General features: G+C 36.1%; 1 protein-coding gene across 1 annotated transcript in view; it reads left to right on the top strand.

The window, feature by feature from the left end:
• LOC114181179 (valine--tRNA ligase, chloroplastic/mitochondrial 2) overlaps nucleotides 1-25,725 on the top strand; it is a 53,302-nt gene that overhangs the window by 13,674 nt on the left and 13,903 nt on the right. Inside the window, 11 exon segments of the mRNA XM_028067540.1 lie at nucleotides 4,487-4,539; nucleotides 4,637-4,698; nucleotides 11,410-11,485; nucleotides 12,003-12,086; nucleotides 12,397-12,545; nucleotides 12,628-12,745; nucleotides 13,033-13,108; nucleotides 13,111-13,148; nucleotides 18,804-19,024; nucleotides 20,278-20,367; nucleotides 22,728-22,839. Of these exon segments, the coding sequence (XP_027923341.1) occupies nucleotides 4,487-4,539; nucleotides 4,637-4,698; nucleotides 11,410-11,485; nucleotides 12,003-12,086; nucleotides 12,397-12,545; nucleotides 12,628-12,745; nucleotides 13,033-13,108; nucleotides 13,111-13,148; nucleotides 18,804-19,024; nucleotides 20,278-20,367; nucleotides 22,728-22,839 (1,079 nt within the window).

The following is a 25,725-nucleotide window of genomic DNA, read 5'->3' as shown; positions in this document are numbered from 1 at the left end:
TTCCGTGTATCTTACTAAAGACGGTTGATAGAACACTTGAGGAGGGCCTGATACAACAGACTTGAAACCGAGACTTTGAAACATATGAGTAGTGGACAATAGTACCACTCTCCTTGTCTTCTATTTATAATGAAGCAAGTACATATGAAAAGACTACTCTAAGATACTAGGCATGATTAGATGCAGCAGTAGATATGGCAGTAGTGGGTTTCCCACACTCAACACCCTATACATAGGGTTAATGATACAATAGGTAATAATTCTAACTCTCCCCCTCAAGCTGGCATACAAATTGTATGAACCAAGCTTGGAACAAAAGAACTCAATCCGAGGTCCCCTTAACGACTTGGTCAACACATCTGCAAGTTGGTCATTTGACCCAACGAACTCGGTACAAATTTCCTTGGTCATCAATTTTTTTCGAACAAACTGGCAGTCAATTTCTATGTGTTTAGTTCTCTCATGAAACACTGGATTTGATGCAATGTGGAGAGCAGCCTGGTTGTCACAGTACATCTTCATGGTCTGAATTTCACAGAAGTTAAGCTCTCGAAGAAATTGCTTTACCCATATGAGTTCACACGTGAGAGACGCCATTGCCCGATATTCAGCTTCAGCGGTGGATCGAGCCACTACATTTTGCTTCTTACTTTTCCAAGAGATAACATTTCCTCCAAGGAGGACACAATATCCCGTAGTAGAGCGTCTGTCAATAGGAGAGCCTGCCCAATCAGCATCACAGTACCCAGAGATTTGAACATTTCCTTTATCTTCATATAGCAAACCTTGTCCTGGAGCCTTCTTGAGGTACCTTAAAATACGGATGATGGCATTCCAATGTCCAAGACATGGAGTCTGCATAAACTGGCTAACAATTCCAACTGCGAAAGATAGATCAGGCCTCGTAATAGTGAGATAAATTAACTTTCCAACGAGCCTCCTATATCTCTCTGGATCGGAGAATAATTCGCCTTCTTCTGTTGTTAACTTCTGATTTGGGTCCATAGGACTCTCTACTGTCTGCAGTCAATCATACCTGTTTTTTGTAATATATCAAGAGCATATTTCCTTTGAGAGATTACAACTCCATCTTTTGACTGAGCTACTTCAATGCCCAAGAAGTATTTGAGGCTTCTGAGATCCTTGGTTTGAAAATGTTTACACAAGTGCTCCTTCAGTTGAGATATTCCAGTAGTATCATTTCCTGTAATAACAATATCATCAACATATACTATTAGGTAGACACATTTCCCAGGAGAGGTATGTTTGTAAAAGACTGAGTGATCTGCCTCACCGCGTCTTAACCCAAATTTTTGAACAATGGAGCTGAATTTTCCAAATCAAGCTCGTGGTGATTGTTTGAGGCCATATAAAGATCGATGCAATTTGCATACCATACTAGACTCCCCCTGAGCAACAAACCCAGGAGGTTGCTCCATGTAAACTTCCTCCTCAAGATCACCATGAAGGAAGGCATTTCTGATATCCAATTGATGAAGCGGCCAGTGACGAATTGCTGCTTTCAAGAGCCTGCATCTCTGCAATCATGGCTTGTCGCCATCCAGGATGATCAAGTGCTTCATTCACATTTTTGGGAATAACAACAGAAGACACTGAGGATAAAAGTGAACAATAGGAAGGCGATAATCGATGATAGCTAAGAAAATTATAAATGGGATGTGGATTTCGAGAGGAACGAGTACCTTTTCTGAGAGCAATGGGCCAACCTGAATCACCTTCACCAGGAGTCGTGGGATCAAGAGACGAGGGAGAAGAATCTGAAGTAGGGGATTCACCATGTTCTTGAACAACTGGACTAGTCGTCGGCATCTTGTGTTGGAGCGAATCAATAGGTGTAGATGATGGCTCAGGAGGACTTTGGTCGAGACTTGGAGTGACAGGGACATTGGAAATATTGTAGTCAACCACGGGAATAAAGAAAAACAGAGAGGATCTCGAAAAACAGTGAAACAGTGACGATTTTCGAATTCGAAAGTGACGATTTCCACAAGGGGTGCTACTGGACTTCACCGGAACAGAGGTTTGAGGGTCAAAACGGGTAGAGGAAGCTTTGGCGACGGCGACAGAGGTGGCGCGACGACGAACCGGCGACTGGAAGGCGGCGCGTGAGCGGCACGCGCCTGACTGGAGCGAATAGAGATGACACGCGTGGAGGCAAGTGGCGACGTTGCTACCTGCGACACCGGCGGGGTTGGCTGTCGCACGGAGAGGCGGTCCAGATCCGGTGGTTTCCGGACGGAACTGCTTCAGTGGACAGCGGCGGACGACGGCGGACAGCGACGGAGGACTGCAGACAGTGGCGGACAGTGTTGAAATGTTGTTTGACAGTGTTGGGTAGTTCAGAAACGAGGTTAAACGAACTTGGACAGCCGTGGTGACTAAGGACGATCAACCGCGAACAACGGTGACGCACCAGATGAGACAGAAACCAGAGCGGGATCGACCCGCTGTGATTCCAACTTGAAACTGATACTTTGAAATATATGAGTAGTGGACAACAATACCACTCTCCTTCTCTTCTATTTATAATGAAGCAAGTACATATGAAAAGACTACTCTAAGATACTAGGCATGATTAGATGCAACAGTAGATATGGGAGTAGTGGGTTTCCCACACTCAACACCCTATACATAGGGTTAATGATACAATAGGTAATAATTCTAACAAGGAGAAAGGTAGTGAAGAAGACCATGTTAGTGTAAGGCCCATTGTTTGCAAGTGAAGAAAGAAATCAGGCCCAGAGAATATTAATTAGTTATGGGGTAATGACGTGGCAAGGGATCTTGAATTAGTGGGAATTCAAGTATTTGAGAGGGGAGGAAAGAGAAGGGAGTACATGGGGAGTTTGTTATGCAATAGGGTAAGGAGAGTTGTCTCTCTAGAGGAATCATAGACTCTGGAAAAGATAATATACCGTGTTAAGCTCTGGTTGCTCTTTTCACAGATTCAATAATACAATTTCCATATACTATCTTATGTTTTTCTATTCTGTTTTGTATTGATTTTCCTATCATATATCTATCAAAGGCTGTAGGGAATTATAATATGCAGGCGGGAATACCACTAGAGTTGGCTTGTGATGATGGAGTAAACCTAGAACCAGAGGGTATACTAGTAAAAAGAGTGATTAAAGATGGTGCCGACATTCTTAGTCAAGGGCTTATACAATGGAAGGGCCAAGGTATGGAAAATGCTACATGGGAAGAGGAATTTTACATCAAAAGTCAGTTCCCTCACTTGAAAAAGCAGGTATTGATAGAGCAAGGGATGTGGGCCTAGATATTGGCCATAGGCCCAGGGTTTGGAGGGTGTACTAGAGGAGAACAAAGGGGGTGAAGAGGATTGCTGAGGTAGGAAAATATGTAACAAAATCAGTTAAGGAGTGAGAAGGATAGGGGGAATATAGTGAAGTAGGAGAATAGTTAGAGGGGAGAGGAAATCGGGAAGGAATGTTGTATTCTTTGAAAGGAGCTTGCTTTGTGGTAGTAGGATTTGTTAACCCTACCGTATTTTCTGATACTTTTCTGAATAATAATACTGGAATCTAGACTTGTTTCATCTATATTGCTATTCTCTTAATTCAATTTTTAACCCTAACAATCTTCAACATAAACCATCGTCTCTGATACCACTTTAGTAAGTGGGTTTTTTGTCTAACCGAACCTCACAAAACCTGCTTGTAAGGTGAGATTTGCACCCATCTTATATATATTATGATTTGGTTATAGTTTTGGTTGATTTGAAATTTCCAACATATTTTCTTACATGAAGGAATGAACATTCGAGCGTGATATTAGATATTTGTGGTTGTCCAACATGAGCACAATAATCTCGCCCGAGTTGGTCTCCAAGACAAACCATTGTCTCTAATACCACCTTAGTAAGTGAGTTTCTATCTATCTCAACTTCACAAAACCTGTTTATAAGGTGAGGTTTGCATCCAACATATATATTATGATTTGGTTATATTTTAGTTGATGTAGAATCTCCAACATATGCTCTTACGTTAATGAATGAACTTTTCGAGCGTGTGATTAGATATTTGTGGGTGGTTCAACATGAGTGCGATAATAGGTGACACAATAGCCCCAACGAACTTGCTTGAGTAGGCTCTAAATGGCTCCCAACCTTAATTATGGAACAAAATAAAGAATTATTTTATTCATAACAATTGCCCCAATTACATTCTCATGATCTGTATTTATTATAATCAAAAACCTTGGAGAAATGAAATAAAAATATGCTGAGATGAATAGGAAGATTCTGAAGATATGTTTTCCTAACTATTATGGAGATATGATACTATTATTTATCCTAATAATCTGCTATGCACAAGAGGGATTTCATAGGCATAACGTATAATGCTCCACTGGATATGATAAAGAGGGTGCTGTAAATTATGCTAAAAGTGCAATATTCTTTGCATCCACTCCCTCAATGTTGAACTTCCTGTGTCTGCTTCAGGTTCATATATGGTAAACTGGTCACCTACTCTACAAACTGCTGTATCTGACTTGGTAAGTAACTTTTCATTTAGATTGTATTGTACTATTGTTTGTTTACTACTTAATTGGTTTTTGAATGTTCTGATTGAACCTTTGCTTTTATGGTTAGGAAGTTGAATATTCAGAAGAGTCTGGATATCTGTATTATATCAAGTATCGTGTTGCTGGAAGGTACATTGTGGATATATATATATATATATATATATATATATATATATATATATATATATATATATATATATATATATATATATATATATATATATATATATATATATATATATATATATATATATATATATATAAGAAAGTTCATGTTTTCATAAGGTTTTTATTCAAATGAATAGAGTTGGCAATAGCATGCTACTGTAGCCACTTGACACCTATGCACTGCTAGAGTGTCAGACAGTTCACTATCGCTGCTGTACAATTTTTATTGTTTCCCAAATCCTGAGAAGTGCTTCAAATATTAACATTAAAGGGACATTTTTGGAGGTAACTTTAAGTAAAAAATGGGTTGGAGCTTGTGGAAAATGCCTTCAAAGTTCTTCACTATTGTTGAGAATAAAGAAAATAGAGTTTGAGATTAATCTCCCTTGTGTATAAACTACACATAGGGTAATCTATTTATAATAGAGGTACAATTAAAAAGAGTAACTGAAAATAAATAGAGTAAATAGAAGATATTGTTTGATATTGTGATTAACAATATCTAACAATATCTTAATAATATCAAACAATATCTAAACAATATCTAACACTCTCCCTCAAGCTGGAGCATACAAATCGTATGTGCCAAGCTTGTTACAAATATAATCAATTCTATGTCCCCGTAAAAACTTAGTAAAAATATCTGCTAATTGATCACTTGAATTAACAAACTCAGTCTTGATGTCTCCAGACATGATCTTTTTCCGAATGAAATGACAATCAATCTCAATGTGTTTGGTCCTCTCATGAAAGACAGGATTAGAGCTAATATGAAGAGCATCCTAATTGTCACACACAAGTGTCATTTGAGTAACATCTCCAAATTGTAACTCTCTAAGAAATTGCTTGAGCCAAACTCTGTATTATGGTTTTGCACTGGATCTTGCTACAACACTCTGTTTTTTACTTTTCCACGAGATCAAGTTACCACCAATGGAGACACAATACTCAGATGTAGATCATCTATCAGAAAGAGATCCTGGCCAATCAGCATCTGAATAGCAACCAACTCTTATATGGTTATTAGAACCATATAACAAGCCTTTTCCAAAGGATCTTTTAATATACTTCAAGATACGAATGATTGCATTCTAATGATCTTCACATGGGGAATTAAGAAATTGGCTTACCACACTGATTGCAAAGGAAATGTCAAGACGAGTAATGGTAAGATAATTCAATTTTCCAACCAATCTTCTATACTGCTCAGGATCAGATATAGGCTCCCCCTGATATGGTAGAAGTTTAGTATTGGGATCCATGGGTGTATCAACAGACTTTGAACTCATCAACCCGGTTTCTTCCAAAATATCCATGACAAACTTTCTCTGAGATATAACAATACCATCATTGGACTGTGTCACCTCAATACCTAAGAAATATCTGAGTTTGCCAAGATCTTTGGTCTGAAAATGGTGACAGAGATGATGTTTCAACTGAGAGATGCCATGGTTGTTACTTCCTGTAAGAACGATGTCATCAACATATACTATCAAGTAAACACATCTAGTACTCGAGTGTTGATAAAAGACAGAATGATCTGCTTCACACCGAGTCATACCAAATTGCTGAACAACATTGCTAAACTTTCCAAACCAAGCTCTAAGAGATTGTTTTAGGCCATATAGGGATTTGCAAAGACGACATACCATCCCGGAAGACTTCCCCTGCGCAACAAACCAAGGAGGTTGCTTGATATAGATTTTTTTTTGCAAATCACCATTGAGGAAAGCATTTTTAACATCCAATTGATAAAGACGACATTGTTGAAGAGCAGCCATGGTGATAAATAAACGAACATAAGCCATATTATCCACGGGGAAAAGGTATCTCCATAATCCAACCCAAAAATTTGAGGCGAGCTTTGAGGCGAGCTTTGGCCATAAGACGAGCTTTGAGGCGATCAATAATACCATTAGGTCCAACTTTGATAGCAAACACCCACCTGCAACCAACAACAGATTTCCCAAACGGTAACGGGACCGGTTCCTAAATTCCACTATTATGAAGAGCACTTAGTTCATATGTCATGGCCTGACGCCAACCAGGATATGCTAAAGCGTTACAGACAGTTTTAGAATGGTCACAGGAGAAAGAGAAGAAAGACATGTATAAAAAAGTAATGACAATCGATGATAACTCAAAGCAATATAATGGGGAGAGGGATTACGGGTAGACCGCATACCTTTTCAGAGAACAATGAGAAGGTCAGACTCAGGTGTCAGAGCCGGAGGAGACAAAGTAGTTGGCACTTGAGTGGAGTCACATGGTGGTGGGAGTGATCGATTTTGGCGACTATAAACCTGAAGAGGTGGTGGAGGAGAAGCTACTGTGGAGTAGGAACCGAGGTTGAAGAAGACACAGTAAGAGGGTCACAAACAATAGGAACAATAAAGGTACTAGGAGAGTTGTCAGGATTGGATGGAGGTAGAGGTGAAGATTGACTCTTAAAATAAAAGGAGAACTCATCAAAGGTGACATTTGCAGATACAAAATAATGGTTAAGAAAAGGAGAAAAACATTTGTATCCTTTTTGTGATCTTGTAAACCTTAAGAAAATACACTTATGTGATCTAGGAGAAAGCTTGTCAAGACCAGGACTAAAATTATGAACAAAACATGTAGACCCGAAAACTCTTAATGGTAAGGGATGAAGAGATTCATGAGGGAATAGAATGAAATGAGGTATGTTATTCTTTAAAACCAAAGAAGGCATACGATTAATGAGATAACAGGCAGTAAGAATGACATCATCCCAGAAACGTTCAGGAACCTCTCCATGAATTAAAAGAGTGTGAGTGGTTTCAATAAGATGTCTATTTTTACGTTCAGCTACACCATTTTGTTGAGGGGTATAAACACAATAAGTTTGATGCAGAATACCATGAGAAGCCATAAATTGTTTAAAAGAATGAGAAAGTAATTCATGGCCATTATCACTGCGCAAAACTCTAATAGAAACACCGAACTGAGTTTTAGTTTTATTTAAAAAAGATTGAAAGATATGGAATAATTCTGCACGATGTTTCATTAAAAATATCCAAGTACATATGGAATAATCATCAATGAAAGTAACAAAGTATTTAAAACCTAAAGTAGACTTAACGTGGCTAGGATCCCAAATGTCAGAGTGAACCAAGGCAAAAGGGGACGAAGCATCACGTGTTATACTACGAGGAAAGGAAATACGACTATACTTGCCTAATTGACACGACTCACAGTCCAAACGAGACAACTTGGACAAGCAGGGACATGCTGCTGTAACTTGGCAAGGCTTGGATGACCTAACTGAGCATGAATAAGAGAGGGAGACTCCATAACTGCACCAACGTGTGTAGAGGGACGGAGATGATAAAGACCATGAGACTCATATCCTGTGCCAATCACCTGTTTCGAACTCCGATTTTGTAAACACACAAAATTGTTGGTAAAAGAAACAACACAATCAAGAGAACGAGTTAGACGACTAATGGACAACAGGTTGAAAGGAGACCCAGGGAGATAAAGAACATTATCAATGGTTAAAGAAAGGAAAAGTTTAACAGTGCCAACACCATGAAATGAGACTCTAGAACCATCAGCTAGTGTAACAGAAGGTAAAAGATTAGTAACGGATAAAGAAGAGAACAAATATTTGTTACTGAAACTGACACTCCGGCGACGGCGGCTCCAACGGTGGTTGCGGCGGCGGCAGAGGCGGAGGCAACGGCACCGGCAACGAAAAAAAAAAATACCTTAAGCTCTGTTACCATGTTAAGAATAAAGAAAATAGATGTTGAGAATAAAGAAAATAGGGTTTGAGATTAATCTCCCTTGTGTATAAACCATACATAGGGTAATCTATTTATAATAGAGAGAGGTACAATTAAAAAGAGTAACTGAAAATAAATAGAATAAATAGAAGATATTGTTTGATATTATGATTAACAATATCTAACAATATCTTAATAATATCAAACAATATCTAAACAATATCTAACAACTATCATGTTTTACTTGTTTCCTCTCTTGCCCTGTGACCCTTTAGTAACATTTTGGCCAGTCGATAGTTTTTTTTTACTTCTTTGGTTTTAGTTCTTGTTCTTATTTTTTCTCTTGCAATCTTGTTCTCATTGCTCTCTTATTTTGATAAATCTATATTTTCTGTGGTTCTCATTGCGTTGGGTGATAGTGAATTGCACTTTGTGAATGGTGAATTATTCTCAGTTCTTAATTCATTTGTTCAATTGGGCTTGGCGATAGTGAATTGCACTTCATGAATGGTGAATTATTCTCAGTTCTTAACTCATTTGTTCAATTGGGCTTTACGATAGTGATTTGCACTTTATGAATGGTGAATTGTTCTTAGTTTTATTTGTTCAAATTCAATTTCTGAAGTATATGCTATTGTGGCTTCTACTTTGCTGTCCTTTCCAACAATTGTTGAGGAACTTATTTGAATTACCTTCACTTGAATAAATGAGATGAAAAAAATAGTGTATATTTTTCTTACACCATTACGTTTTTACTAATGTATTTATAAAATACAAAGAAGAGGAAAGGTATTTTCCTAAAACCCTAACCGTAAAGTTGAGTTCACATACATGAAAAATAATAAAAGAAAACATTACATTTCAACATCTTCCTCAAGCTAGAGCATTTAGATCATATGCACCAAGCTTGGTATATATAAACTGAATCCTAGGCGCTTTTTATAGATTTAGTTAGAATGTCTGCAAGTTGTTCATTAGAGTTGACAAACTCAGTAATAAGATCCTTGGACAAAAACTTCTCTTTAACAAAATGACAATCAATTTCTACGTGTATTGTTCTCTCATGAAACATCGAATTGGAGACAATATGAAGAGAGCTATTTGATTGTCACAATACAACTCCATCCGCTTATTTTCACAAAAATTTCAACTCTTGAAGGAGTTGTTTAATCCACACAAGTTCACATGTAGCTAGGGCCATAGATCGATATTCAGTTTTTGCACTAGTTCATGAAATAACACTTTGTTTCTTTCTTTTCCAAGATACAAGGTTCCCTTCAAGCAATACACAATATCTTGTAATAGAACATCTGTCAATTGGACAACTAGCTCAATCTACATCATATTACCCTACGACTTGAGTACTTTCCTTGTTCTCACATCAATCCCTATCCTAGGTTTCTCTTACATATATGAGAATGTGAATCACATTATTCTAGTGATCCCACTGGAGAAGAAGGTTCAGGTCCTATTATAGTAAGATAAATGAGTTTTTTAACCAACCTTTTGTATCTGTCTGGGTCTGAGAAAAGTTCACCTTGGTCTCTCATTAATTTCTGATTTGAGTCCATAGGACTATCAGTGGGTGATAGATAATGACTCCAACGAATGCCCAAAGATAACGGAATAGCATGAAATATTTTTTTATGTGTTGTGAAAACGAAAAGATGAGTGAACAAAATACACAGAGTTACGCAATCCAATTGTTCACCTTGCTCACGAATGGCTCCCCCTCCAGCTAAAAAGGTCTGACACTCTCAAACTTCACCTCCCCACCCCCTCTCTCCTACCGGAGATCTCTCTTCATCTCTCCTGACTGCCAACACCTCCTCTGGTTGTAGTTGTAACTCTAATTCTTCATTCAATAAGCAGGTAATGGTTGGACTTCCATTGCAACCGAAATAATAGGTTTCAGCAAAGATACATAAAAAGTTGGATGTACTTTGCTACCTTGGGGTATTTTCAATCTATATGCCACCTCCCCAATTTTTTCTGTAATTTCATAAGGTCCATAAAATCTAGGGCGGTTGAATCTTCAGGTACACTACATCTCTCACCTTATAACTCACTTCCCTCTTATGCTTGTCGGCTTGTTGTTTGATGCGCTTTTGGCTTGAGCCAACTGGTCCTTCAATAATATGCTTAAAATCTCATTCCTATCTCTATCATCTAAGCAACTTCTTCTATAGGAGTGGTTGAGCTATCTCCTCTAATCAAAGGAGGAGAATCCCTTCCACAAAGCGTGGAAATAAGATAGAGATGAAGACGCCACAATCTAGCAAATTGATGAGTCAATGAAGATTCACCACAAAAATATCATTTTTTGATAAGAATCAGTGTTCTGCGACAAGAACCAAAGAGAATCCTCTCTCAATGAATTCAAAATTCAAATATGAACTCTCAAAAGCTTTAGGCTATAGTTACCATATTGAATATAGTAAAACTAGGTATTAGATTAATCTCTCGTGTCTAAAATACACATAGTGTAATACCTTTATAATGAAGAATGATACAAGTATATATGGCAACCAAATATAAATATGGTAAATAGAAGATATTTTTACAAACAATATCAACAAAATCTACCAATATCAAAGAATATCAATGTTTCCATAAAATGCAATATATCTAACACAAGTCATTGTTTTATTTCTTCATTTTACTTGAAAATTTCAGATTATTGGCACACAGAAATGTACCTTAACTATTACATATGTCTGCTTGTGTGTGAGATGTTATTGATCATTAGACGAGAACATATGAATTAGAAATATTTAATCTTCAATGCCTATTTCAGTGATGATAGAAAGCTGGTGTCATCATCTTTCTGTTTTCTTTTAATTTCATACTCCGTGGATGCACCTTTTTTGATTTTCAATTACTGTTAGCATTGATGGTTTAGAAATTACTTTTTTTGTAGGAGTGACTTCTTGACTGTGGCTACAACAAGACCAGAGACTTTATTTGGTGATGTGGCACTAGCAGTTCATCCAGAGGTAGGATAGATAGATTTCTTGTTCTCGTAGGGTTGAGTTGAGCAGTAAATTATGCTGTGTTAATTGGGGGAACAAAGTTGAACATTCATATTTCCTTTCCCTCTATAAGAAATAGAATTTTAAATTGGAATTACTTTTAACTATCTTAGTTTGATAATTGTTCTGTAGAATGGATGCTTGAGAGAGTAAGCTCCCGGCAGATTTTTGTTGGATTTTAGGGGCTTCGTTCGAGAGAGGTGGGGGATTGAATTGAACTATTACCAGATTTCGACATAGAATAATAAATTAAATGATTATTGAATTGATTGATACACCAATACATATCAACACTGAATGCATTTTATGTGATGCATGAACTTCATGCAGCTATAATTCTAATTGGATACATTAAATTCTAATCCCATTTAATGAATGAATTAATTGAAATCATGGAATTTAATTTTTACTATATTGAAAAAGAAGTATATTCAATGCCCTAACTTATAATCTAAAATCTTGTAGTTTGCACTAACTGCAGGACGATCGATATTCCAAGTATATTGGTATGATGGCAATTGTACCTCAGACATTTGGTCGTCATGTTCCTATCATTGCTAACAAGGTATAAAAGTTGCAATTTGTTCAACAAAGTAATTTTAAATTATTCTTTTAATGCTTGATTATTGTTTGTTCTAATACAACTAGTACAATCGCAAATTGATAATACGCAATGTTCTAAATAGATACTTCTTAATTCTAACTTGTATTTCTTTCAATAATATTTCCTTGTTACAAATTTAAAATTTTTAATACATTTTCTGAATATGCCTTCTTTTGCACAAATGATTTTGCAACCAACAATATTTCAGGGACTATACTAATGTGAATCCTTGTCATTATTAATCTATATTGACTCGTATTATGTGTCCCAGCACGTGGATAAAGATTTTGGAACTGGAGTGTTGAAAATTAGTCCAGGACATGACCATGATGACTATTTGCTAGCTCGCAAGCTTGGTCTTCCGATACTTAATGTGATGAATAAGGATGGAACACTAAATGATGTTACTGGGTTGTACAGGTATTCCTAGAACTATTTTGCTAAAGTTCTTGTTTATCATAAGTTGTTTTGACTAACATTAATTTAATATTTATAATACCAGTGGACTTGATCGTTTTGATGGTCGAAAAAAACTATGGGCAGAGCTTGAGGAGACAGGATTAGCTGTGAAAAAGGAACCCCACACATTACGAGTTCCGAGATCTCAGCGAGGTGGAGAAGTAAGAAAGCATGCTCTTAGTTGATAACTTGCATTATATTCTCTCTTTGATTTGTGTTGAGAAGAAAGAAAATAGGGTTGGAGATTAATCTCCCTTGTATATAAACCACACATATAATAGAAAAGAGTAACTGAAAATAAATAGAGTAAATAGAAGATATTGTTTGATATTGTGATTAACAATATCTAACAATATCTTAATAATATCAAACAATATCTAAACAATATCTAACAATTTGTCTATTGTTAAAGTTTTCTAATTGTGAACTTTTTTAATTGTTGAATTAGGTGATAGAGCCACTTGTTAGTAAGCAGTGGTTTGTGAGTATGGAGCCTCTTGCTGAGAAAGCACTTCAAGCAGTTGAAAAAGAGAATTGACTATAATTCCTGAAAGATTTGAGAAGGTTCGCTCATTCATTGTTTTGGATGTTAAACTATAGAAAAGAGGGATACATTGGGCTGAAACTATGTGTCTTTTAGACAGAACGGGTGCTTTATTATATTGAGAAAACAATATATTAAATAGAGGAGATTTGATATCCTCTAATAATAAGGATAAGGTATGAGAATAAATAAAAATCTTCCTGTTGTAAATAGCGAATTATCAGGATAAAAAATATTCTCAATATCTCCATAGTAATTAGGAAACAATATCTTCATAATCTTGCTATTTATTTCAGCATATTTCTTTTCTTTAAAGGTTTTGGTTAGTGCAATAGAGATGATAAGAATGTAATTGGTGTGATTGATATCAATAAAATAATTGTTTAGTTTTTAGGTTGGTGTCATAGTATCTTTGTGAGTTTTGTTGAACCTATTGTACACCCGCTATCGAGCTATTGTCGCATCACCCATGAATATTTAGTCTCATGAAATGTTCATGCTTCAGTATGAAGGGTCGTTTTGGAGATCCCAGTCAACTAAAGATAAGTTTAATTTAAAATATAGAAGTGTAGGCAAACTTCACCTCACCTTCTTAAATACCTATGTATTTTTCTTCAAATCATCAAGGAAAATTATTCCACAATTATATCTTGTTTTGTAACATGGTCTTAGAACTCTAGGTTTTCCTGGAGCTCTGGTTTCGGTTCTTGCTTTCTGTGGCCTTCATTGCTACATTATTATTCATCATAGTCGACAACCTTCATTGCCATTTTATCTTTAGAGGAGCATCCTTAATTGCTGCAGTTTTCTGTGCTCACATTCATCAAACCTATTGTTGATCTCTTCTTCCCAAAGACTAATTCTACACCAAAAAAGGAGGATTCCAATTTTTCACAAAAGATGGCAGAACAAGACTAAAGAATCTCCAATGGTGGAAGGTCTCAATAGAGAGGAGATAAAAAGACTAAAAACTCTATTGCAGATGTTACCTTCCTTAAAACTAAGTCTTTTTTCTCTGAAACCACATAACAATGTCCAGGAGATCTTGATGACCAATCTGAGTCCTTTATTATGTCTGTTGAGAATAAAGAAAATAGGGTTTGAGATTAATCTCCTTGTGTACAATTAAAGAGAGTAACTAAAAATAAATAGAATAAATAGAAGATATTGTTTGATATTGTGATTAACAATATCTAACAATATCTTAATAATATCTACAATGTCCATAATTGAATCACAAACCCAAGAAATTAACTTTGGGTCATAATTAGAAGCTGAAACTGATACAAATTTCTCCACTGAGACCACTGGAGTACAAGGAGAAACCACCCACTGTACAAGACCTGTCCCAAGAGATGGTTCAAGATTTAGCAATGTCTACACAAGGAGAAAGAGCATTGCAAACATGCTGCAACTCCATGAATTCAACCCTAGTTCTGAGGGAGAAAATGCAGAGAGATCTGAACCAAACAATGAGGAAACACTTGACTCTAAAAATGGCCTTGATCTTCCAATAACCATCCGGAAAGGCACCAGAAACTGCCCAAAAAAACATTTCTATCCTCTATCGAATTATGTTTCTCTTGATAGATTATCAAGTAACCATAAGAGCTTATTGTTAGCATGAATTCTGTTATTTGTAATAATGTTGCTTAAGCTTTAACAAAGAAAAGAATGGAGAGATGCCATGAAGGTGGAGATGGAAGCATTGCAGAAAAACCATACCTGGGAAATCATGGACAAACCTAAAGAAAAGAATATTGTTAACTGCAAATGGGATATTCACGATAAAATATAATGCTGATGGATCTCATGAAAGGTACAAAGCAAGGTTTGTGGACAAGGGATACACTGAAGCTTACGGATTAGATTACGAGGAGACTTTTGCACTGATCGCCAAGATGAATACTTTAAGGATCTTGCTGTCCTTAGCTGCCCACTTTGATTGGAAACTTCTATTTTATGATGTTAAAAATGTGTTTCTTCATGGAGATGTAGAGGAAGAAATCTACATGAATATCCCCTAGGTTTGAAGGAGACAGACAAAATAAGGTGTGCAGCTCTGAAAGGCACTTTATGGATTGAAACAATCTCCTAGAGCCTAGTTTGGGAGGTTCTCCAAAGCTGTGAAGAGATTTGGCTAAGCAAAGCCAAGGAGATCACACATTGTTTACCAAACATTCGGAAAAATGGGAGGTAACACTTTTTTTAGTTTATGTTGATGACATTATAGTAACTGACAATGATGAAAACGAGAAGGAGAAACTGAAACAGAGACTCTGATCCAGGAATTTGATCTAAAAAAACTTGGAAGATTGAAGTATTTCCTAGGGATTGAAGTAGCATATTCTAACCAGGGAATCTTTATATCCCAACAAAATATATAACTGATTTGTTGATAGAGACAAGAACTATTGGGTGCAACAAACCCACTTCAACTCCGCTGGATCCTAATCACAAGCTACGTAAAACTGAAGAGGAACCAAAAGTAGACAAAAAAAAGATGTACTAGAGACTGGTTGGAAAATTAATATATCTAGCACACACCAGGCCAAACATTGCCTATTCGATAAATGTAATCAGCCAGTTCATGCATGAACCGAAGGAATCTCATCTTCAAGTTGCTTACAAGATTTTGCACTACTTGAAGGACAATCACAAAAAGGAAATTCTGTTCAAAAGGAATGAACAACTTAATCTTGAAGCCTACACCGATGCAGACTATGTTGGTTCTCTTGTTGATAGAAGATCAACAACGGGATATTGTACTTTCCTGGGTGGAAACTTAGTGTCTTGGAGGAGTAACAAACAAAACATGGTGGCTTGATCTTCAGCTAAATCAGAATTCAAATCAATAGCTCATGGAATATGTGAGTTATTATGGATAAAAATTGTCTTAATTGACTTGAAGATTAATTTGGCAGGTCCCATGAAACTCTATTGTGACAATAAGTCTTCAATAGACATTGCACACACTCCCACTTGGACCAAGGTTCAAGATAAGACTAAAAAAAAAAGAACACTCAAAGGTGCACCAAACTCAACACTCAAAGGGGCAATAAACTCATGGCTGAAACATAAGTCTATATTCTCAATGTTCATCCCTTTACAAGAGGTGAGGTGGTTCCCATATATAGGCCTGGGTAAGGGACCTAGAGGGAATTACAAAGCATGTTTCTAGAAGTTAGGGCAACCTAGGGGGTCACAACCTTGCCTCTAAGAGCAAGTACTTCTAGAAGGTCAAAGATGACCTCCCTTGGCTTCAAGATCAGTACCGTGTGTGTGAGCCATTTGTCCAAGGTCCTCTCCTCTAAAAAGGAGTCTCAACATCAACTAAGGAGTGTCCAAGAGGAAACTTATGAAATAAAAGAGGCAACATATGTCTAGGTACGCTAATGAAAGAAGAATGGCTAAATAAAAAGAAGAGAGTAAGGAGGAAATTTACCTTCTAGTTATGGTCCTTGTGATCCTCCTAAGAGGGTCCTCTTCGTCTTCATGAGGAGTCTTGGGCTCATCAATAAGTATGGTGCAATCCTTATATTACAAGTCAGTTTTATAGAGTTGAGTTAGGTATAAACCCTCATGGTGTTATAACCTATCCCAATCAAGTTCTTTGGGGCTATTATGCCACCGCTAGAGTTCCTTTTAGACCACTCAAATATATAATCTATGAAGCAATGACGCGACAACTTTGTTGTGCTTCCCCACTTTGGAAGTGTCTTGGACATGCAGTCTACACGTGCACGATGTTCGACATGGTTTATTAAATTGGACATGGTGGTGATTTTGGACACGGTGACGCGGTCCACTCCTTGGACACGTGTGTCATTGAAGAATCACACAAAAGTGAATCCAATCTAGAAGATATGAAAAGGCACAAACACCATATTTGATTCATAGAACAATCACTCAAAAATAAAAACAAAAGAAAAGAGGAAGAAGAATTTTTTTTTTGAATTGAGGAGAGAAAGAACTGATTGTTGCAGGTATAATGAAAAGCTACGAAAGAAGAAAAATTGTTAAATGTGCTGCTTGTGCACTTAGCAGCTTGCACACCTGCTCTCTTGAGGAAGGGAGGCTGGCACATTAAAACTGTTTTCTTGTTTTAAAGGAAACCTCTTATTTTCAACTTTCCTTTTAAGTAAACTGTTTGCTTTTTCCTTCCATCCGATAATAATTAATTTAAAAATAAAATATTCAAAGTTTTTTCTTATTAGATCCCTGAATCTTTGTGTTCTTGTCCCCTATCCGTACTTGTGCTTCATAGTATATAATCCCACATTCAAGATGTTCATTCTTTGATGTAAGAGTTGTGTTGGAGATCGCACATCAACTAGGAATAAGGTTAGATTATAATATATAAGTGATTGTAATCCTCAGTTTATAAGTCAGTTTTATAAAATTGAGTTAATAATACATATATACAAATTTGTCAAACTTGAGTGTTTGCATAAACTCGTTTGTAGGTTCATAGCTCAACTCGTATAAGCTTCAATTGTAAACTTGTGAGAGTTTACTTCACATTAAAAATATATTAAAATACCTATAAATAATATATTAATTTAGATTTATATTATGCTATAAACATCTTTTTTATTTTTTTTACTATAATGTTATTGTTATCATTGTGAATCATATTATATATTATTTTTAAGTAGTTTTTTACATTTTTCTCGCACTATTATACTTTTATCCTTACTCTAGTTGATTAAATTTATATTATGCACCAAATAAGAAAAAGGTGTTGCACTTAAATGGAGGCCCTACTATCCAAAATAGCAAGAGGGGAATAAAAAAAAACTAAATGGAACGCACTAATTTGTAGCTCGTGTCGCCTATCTCTGAAACGGACAAGAGAAAGGAAATATGAGGTGGTGTTATTAGGACTACAAGAAAGAATTTTTGGAGGAGATGGTGCTCCTATTTGTTGTTCTTCTCATTTTATGCAGTAAAAACCTTCTATTACTTTCTCTTTTCCAAGAAATTTGGTTCGTAACCGTAATTTACTCTCCAATAGAGATTTCATGGATAGGTCAGTTAGCCTATTCCATTAATTGGTGTTCAAAATCTTACAGTTCTGCCAAACAGCCAAACTCATTTGGATTCAAACAACAATAAGATGCATTTTGACTTGGTGAAGTTTTAGAAATAGTCCTTTACACGTAAGCCGAAGTATGTTTCTTCCACCTTCCCTGAAATTCATCAGTGCGAGAATTTGGTACATTATGTCATCTAATCACGTGGGCTGGGCAGTCCATGCCCTAGTTTTATTAGAACAAGTGTCGCAACATGCGACATGTTATTTGTTCTAATGACCGTCACATGAAGATCATGATCCAGAAGTTCTGGTGGAAGCTATAGGCTAATCAAATTGCTCAAAACCCAATGGTTTTTTGCCATCAAGGTGTACCTCCAGAAACAGTGCTCAGCGTGCGTACAGATCCTTATCTTTTCATGACACTTCTATCTAAACCAAGATCTATCCATGACAATAATGGCTTTTTTCAATGGTGAACCAGCCACACAGATTTATGTGTAACATCATTCCTTCGTGTATCTCTTTCATTTTGGCTTTACAATTTAGATTATACCTTACCCTCTTCCCTGTGTCCTTTCTCTTGTTATTAATTGTTTCTGAACAAAAAAATAATACAGAGTAATTATGATCATGGCAGATTTACAACCATTGGCTCTCCAATATTAAGGATTGGTGTATAAGCAGACAACTATGGTGGGGACACAGGATTCCTGTGTGGTACATTTCTGGAAAAGACAATGAAGAGGAATATATAGTTGCTAGAAATGCTAAGGAAGCACTTGAGAAAGCTCGTAAGACATATGGGAAGGATGTAGAAATATATCAAGATCCTGATGTTCTTGATACTTGGTTTTCAAGGTAGTTTATTTCATATATCTCTTTCAATTTTAGATGCATCTGCATGACTTTCTTTTTGTACATTCTAGAAATGAGAATTCTGTCTTGTATCTATCCAGTGTTTATAAATGTATTTAGGTTTCCATTTTGCACAATATAATGTATGGGGATTGAGTGTACGCCATGGCATTTTTTATTTATGCTGCTAAACATACTGTGTCCTGTACTTGGTAGATAGATTCACACATTTCTTTTTTGTTTTCCGCTTTGTTCTTTTTTTGTGCTCCATATTTGTGCTTTTTATGCCCCATCCCCTCACATGCATTGAGATTTATTCTATTGCCTCACCAATTACAGATAATTGAAGTCTACGGACTCTCTCTCTTCTTTTCTTCTTTGTAAATGGCAATTTTCCTTGTACTTTTCTGACAAGAAAGACAACAAACAGAAATAGGGAGTGGAGAAAAGATAATAGGCACAGGAAAGAAGAGAGCAAAATACTATCCAAAAGTTAGAGCATGACACCATGGACTTCCATTTCTATTTCCAAATTCTCTATAAGATCTCCCCCATTTCCTCTTTTCTCCATATCACAAATTTCTTATAGTGTGTTCCCTATTTCCTCTTTAGTAATTTCATTAATGCTTGTAATGATGTTTCTAAATATGCATGTTGAGGGATTTGGCATCTTTGCACCTTTTATTTCCTCTTAGTTTCTTTACTTATTCAAATATACTCCCATCTATTTGTAAACTCTTATATTCATGTTTGTGTATTATTAAAAAGTTCTACATGTCTTGTAAATTTTGTCTTTCGGCGTAAAGTTGTTCTAGAATTATGTATTTTCTTCTGCTAATCGGATTATGTACTTTGAAACGGGTGAATGAAAACAAATGGTATGTTTCTTTTTGGAAGAATTGCTGAAAACTTTTGGAAGGATTTTTCATTAGGCATTCATAACCTAGATATTAATGTATAAACTAAAGAATATTTTGGTGTTGTTTGAGATTTTTTGTTATGACAATCATTGGTCTTCTATAAAGTATTTTGCTTAGCATATTTTCCTTTGAGTTTCAATTTTTTGAGCTATCATGTGTACGTTAATTGTATTGAAGTTGATCAAATTGTTTGATAAAATTTTAAATTATTTTTTGGCAAAATCTTAAACCTTATGTGGTCATTTTCAGTTTGAAACCTGATTTATTGGACATGTTAAATTTCTTGTGATTTTTCTGTTACTTTTTTGGGCTAACTATAAACTCATCTTTTATCAGTGCACTTTGGCCTTTTAGTACCCTTGGATGGCCATCCACATGTGCAGAGGATTTTAAGCGATTCTATCCTACTACAATGCTTGAAACTGGGTATGTGCTTCTAATTCTTAATGCCGGTAATGATTTTATTTGATTGAGAAAAAAATGAAGATCAAAGTGTGTTACCCTCTGGAAAATATAATGTTGATATAACTTAGCCTTGAAACAAGCTATTCTACAATACATGTCATCATGTTGCTGACTAAGTATTTATGTCATCAAAGTGTGTTACCCTCACGAGTCACGCACCAATCGACAATCCTCCAGGTGGAAACATTACTTGTCCACTTTGGAATATCCACAATCCTCCAGGTTTCAGAGACAACATACAACTCTAGAGTAAACTACATTGCTTCTTTATATGTGCTCGTGCCCATAGTTCTAGTGGCCATGGTGGTGTTTTGCTAACTTTCAATGTCAGAATTGCCTCAAATTCAGTCACACTACTTATGTATGTATTTTTCGTTTTGATTCATCCTTTCAACCCCTTGAATTTTTTGTTCTCTATGATCCGACCACCAATCAAACTCTACACGTCTCTACCATATCCTCCATACTTCATCTCAATCCCGTTTTTTGCCAGTCTTGCTATTGCTCCTGCATCTACTTGTCTTGCCTCCAATGTGCCCACTACTATGCTTGCCAATTCATCCTCTCCAAACCCTTCTACTACTTGGATCCCTTATTCTAGAGCCTCTTTCCATGTTATTGGAGAAACTCAAAATATTCAATAGTTCAACCATTTTGATGGTGTTGATCAAATTTACATTGGCAACAATGAAGGTTTGAATGTTCTTGGTCGCTTCAGTTCTGTCTTGATATTGTTTGGCATGACCATGTGTGAGGCTGATCATTCTCTCTGCTCCTTTCATTCCTTTTTTGGCAAGTGTGTTTACCTTGTTGTTTCTGTTGATGACATTATCATCACGGGTGATGATCAGACTGGAATTTGACAACTCTAAGAGCACCTTTAACAGCAATTTCATACTAAAGATTTGGGTCCCTTAAAATATTTCTTAGGCGTTGTGGTCCTTTTGATATTCTTATGGATCCCAATATGAAGCTTCTTCCAAGTCAGGGGGAGCCATTGAAAGACCCAAAAAGATATCGTCCCCTAGTAGGTAGACTCAACTAAGTCACCATCACTAGACTTGACATCACTTTCGTGATTAGTGTGGTAAGCCAATTTCTAAATACTCCTAGTGATAGCCATTGGGATGTTGTGACATGTATGCTTCGATACATAACAAAAAGCTCAAGGACGAGGATTATTGTATGAAGACAAAGGCAGTACTAAGATCACTTGTTACTGTAATGCAGATTGGGTAAGATCACCATCAAATAGAAGATCAACTTCTGGGTACTGTCTTATTGGAGGAAATCTTATTTCATGGAAAAGTAAAAAGCAAAATATACTTGTCAGATCTAGTGCAAAAGCAGAATATCGTTCCATGGCAGTAACCACTTGTGAGCTTACGTTGATTGTCATTTCATTTGAGAAAGGATTGTTTCTAGAGACATCGAGACTGAGTTCGCTAAGGGGACCTTGAATTGATTATATTTGTAACAAGCTTGGTACATACGACTTATATGCACTAGCTTGAGGGGAAGTGTTAGATATATTGTGCTTTATGTTAATTAGGGAAACAAAACATTTATTGTTTATTGGGGAAACATAGATATTGTTTGATATTGGTAGATATTGTTGATATTCTTTGTAACAATATCTTTTATTTACCATATTTATGTTTGGTTGTCATATATACTTGTATCACTCTTTATTATAAATATATTCACCCTATATCTATTTTAGACACAAAGGAAATCAACCCTATGTAGTTTTTCTCTATAACAAGAACAATCAAATTCTCTAAATAAGGAAATAAAAGTATGCTTAAATGAATAGCAAGATTTTTAAGATATTGTTCTAGTAATTACTAAGGAGATATTGAGGATATTTTAATCCTAAGAATCCTCCATTTTTGAAATTTCTAATTGCAACGTTGGCTGTAATGCTTTACTCTAGTTCATTTCATATTTATGATTTTAGTCTTAGAAATTTGCATTAATTATGATTTTGGTTCCCAAAACTTTAAAGTATCTTTTCTAGCTCTTTAAAATTTTAAAAAATATGGTTTTAATACCTAAATACTAGATTTGGAAGACTAAAATAAACTTTTTAGGATTTAAGGTTTAAGGACAAAAAAAAAATGTTTTTAGTGCTTAGGGATTAATCTCGTAGTTTTTCTTTCAATTTTAAGGGACTAAAACCTTTTTAAAATTTTGGTCTAAAACAAAGTTATTCCAAATTTCAAGGATTAAAAGCATAATTAAATCTATATTCTATTTCTCTACTATTTATTTCGTTGTGTAGTTCTTATAAAGTGATACTACTTTTTACATGTTGGCAGGCATGATATATTGTTCTTTTGGGTGGCAAGAATGGTGATGATGGGGATTGAATTTACGGGAACCGTTCCATTTTCTTATGTTTATTTGCACGGGCTCATCAGGGATTCACAGGTGATTTCAAGTTATACATGTATTTTGGTTTCCAATTTTTTGCACGCTACAATTTCTTGAGCACCTCCCATAGTATATTTGCTTTGGAACAGCTTTGCAGAATGTACAAAACTCATGTTCCAAATGCAAGGGATGTGCCACAAGAAAATTGTGGAGTGTAGATAGAAAATTACTATGGTGTTACCAAATCTTGTATTTTATGTAATGGCTTTGTAAATTGAAAAACTTTATGATACTATTGCTTAATGAAATATATGGAACAGTTCAAACTTGGCAAGTCATGTGCTTCCCTTTTTATTTTGCATAGTCAAAACTTATTTTGCAAGTGTCAGGTATCAGCGTTTTTATTGGTTTTGAAATATTGATATGTTCAATTACTATACCAGCGATGTCATGAGATAACTCTGAGCTCTCTAATCTTCTAAGGTTTAACTTGCTATGTCTCTTCGTTTAGGGTTCTCCTCTTGGTCAATACAGTTGAAAACACCTCAAGTGTTAGGCATCAATCATTTTAGCTGTTTTGGAATCTTGATTTGTTCAGCATCAATAAATAGGATGGAGAAATAGAGTGTATTCAAGCTAAAATTTTGTTCTTTTCATTGATGTATATATAGGAGTTTACAAAATAAGGCAAGGTACTTACCTTAAACCCTAACCCTGAGGCTGGATACATTGAAAAGAAAAATAATAGGTCGCATGCATTATGAAGAGTTGCCTAATTGTTAGAATACAGTTGCATCTCCTCATTTTCACAAAATTTTTACTCTTGAAGGAGTTGTTTAATCCCCACAAGTTTACATGTAGCTATGGCCATAGGTCTAGCTTCAACTCTTGCACTTGATCGAGCAAAAACAATTTATTTCTTACTATTTCAAGCTATAAGATCTCACGTCAATTTGCATCATAATACCCAAAGAGTTGATTATTTCCTTTACTCTCATACAACAATCTCTATCCTATGGTCCTTTATAGATATTTGGGAATGTGAATCATAGCATTGTAGTGATCAATGTTAGGGTTTGTTAAAAGTGGACTTTAAGCCTAGCTCAATCCCACAAAACTGGCTTATAACGTGAGGATTGCACCCACTTTATATTGTGAATTGGCCTTATCTCTAGTCGATGTGGGACTTCCAACACACCCTCACGTCGAGGTATATTCATCTCATGCGTGGGACAAGAAAGTAGTGGGTGGTTTGTTAGCGGCCCGAGATAGTGGGTGGCACAAAATGTCCAAGAAAGTTCGCTAGGATAGACTTTAACTTGGTTCTGATACTACTTGTTAGGTTTACAGAGAGAGTTTCACTGGGGAGATACAATACCAATGAGACCTGAGCCCAACCACATAAGGTATTGACTCAACTCCCATTGGGTAAGAGAGATTAGGTCTTTGTTATAGTGATGTAAATGAGTTTTGCCACCAACTTGCTATATCATTCTAGTTTGGGAAAAGTTCACCTTGGTGTCGCATCAACATTTTGATTTGGATTCATAGGACTATGAGCAGGCTTTCAATCTATGAAGCACAGACACGAATACGAACACAACATGGACACGAACACGAGGATACGACTAAATTGTAAGAATATAGGACACGAACACGACAATATATGTATATATATATATATATTAAATGTACTAATAATACTTAAAAGATTAAACCTAGGACGAATGACTAGGATTGTGGCCAACGAAATATACAGTAAAGCATATATATGAGTAACATAATATGAAATTTGAATTAATAAAATAATAAAAGGTATACAGGACATGTTATTTTGACGGAGGAGCTCCTTCCAAGCTATATGACTAAAGTCAAGATGGAGACCTCCAAGGAAGATGGGTGTTTGGGGTGGTGAGATAGTGGCTCCTCCTCCTAGCTATATGACTCAAGCCAGGGGAGAGGCTATGGTGGTGTTTAGTGTATTCTCAAGAGAGTTTGGGCCAACTCAAGAGGAGAATGGCTAGAGGAGACCACATGGGGTGTTTTAGCCTTTTGGTGACCAAAATGAGTAGTATGGCACAATTTCGGCAGCATAACATTACTCAATTCATAAGCGAACATGGGGTAAACACCTCTATTTATAGAGTTAGGTGTCTCCAAAGTAGACCAAAAACCCTAAAAATGCTACCTTGCACCAAACCCTAGAAATCCCATCTTGGTGAAGGAGAGCATGACATGTGGCATTCTCCACTAGGAAAGTGACACATGGCCACTACCTTTGTAAGAAAACTCTCCACTAAGAGCTTGCCATGTGGCCACCATGTCTAAGCTAGGGTACAAATTTAATCACCTAAGTTTAGCTTAAGTTAGGCACAAACATTGTCCTAGAACTTAAGCAAGATTATTCAAAAGCCCTATACTATTTGGCCCTTAATACAGGGCCTAAAAGAAATCCTGCACTACATGATTTTTAATACAAGGTCTAAATTCCTAATCTACTAGAGATACTCCAAAATGGCCCAATAGATAGAGCTTTGTTTTACCTTGCATAGATGATTGTAACTCTTCTTGAAAGTGCTTGGGCATGGCTAGGGGGTATGCCATCATATTTTCCTCTTCCTTTTTCCTTTCTTCTTTCTTCTTTTTCGGTGTTATTCTTCATTGCTTTATGCTATGGCTGCAATAACCAAGTTTTTCCTCACTTCAAATCTTACTTCTTTTCTTTTTTTATGCATTTTTAGTGTTTCCGGTGTTATTCTATCATTTCTAGATTTTGTCCGCCATTTCCTTTTTCATAGCTTGAGACTATCATTTATGGAGTTTATGTGATTTTTCGATTCTCCTTTTTTTTTTAAATTGAGTGTATGATACGTGTGTCCAAATGGTGGACCGTGTCATCGCAGCAGTGTCCGAAGAGTTGATTGTGTCTCACCTTTTGAACCA

Source organism: Vigna unguiculata, chromosome 4 (assembly GCF_004118075.2).
Source record: "Vigna unguiculata cultivar IT97K-499-35 chromosome 4, ASM411807v1, whole genome shotgun sequence".
NCBI lineage: Eukaryota > Viridiplantae > Streptophyta > Magnoliopsida > Fabales > Fabaceae > Vigna > Vigna unguiculata.
Note: the sequence above shows the minus strand (reverse complement) of the source record. Positions and strands in the feature narration are given on the sequence as shown.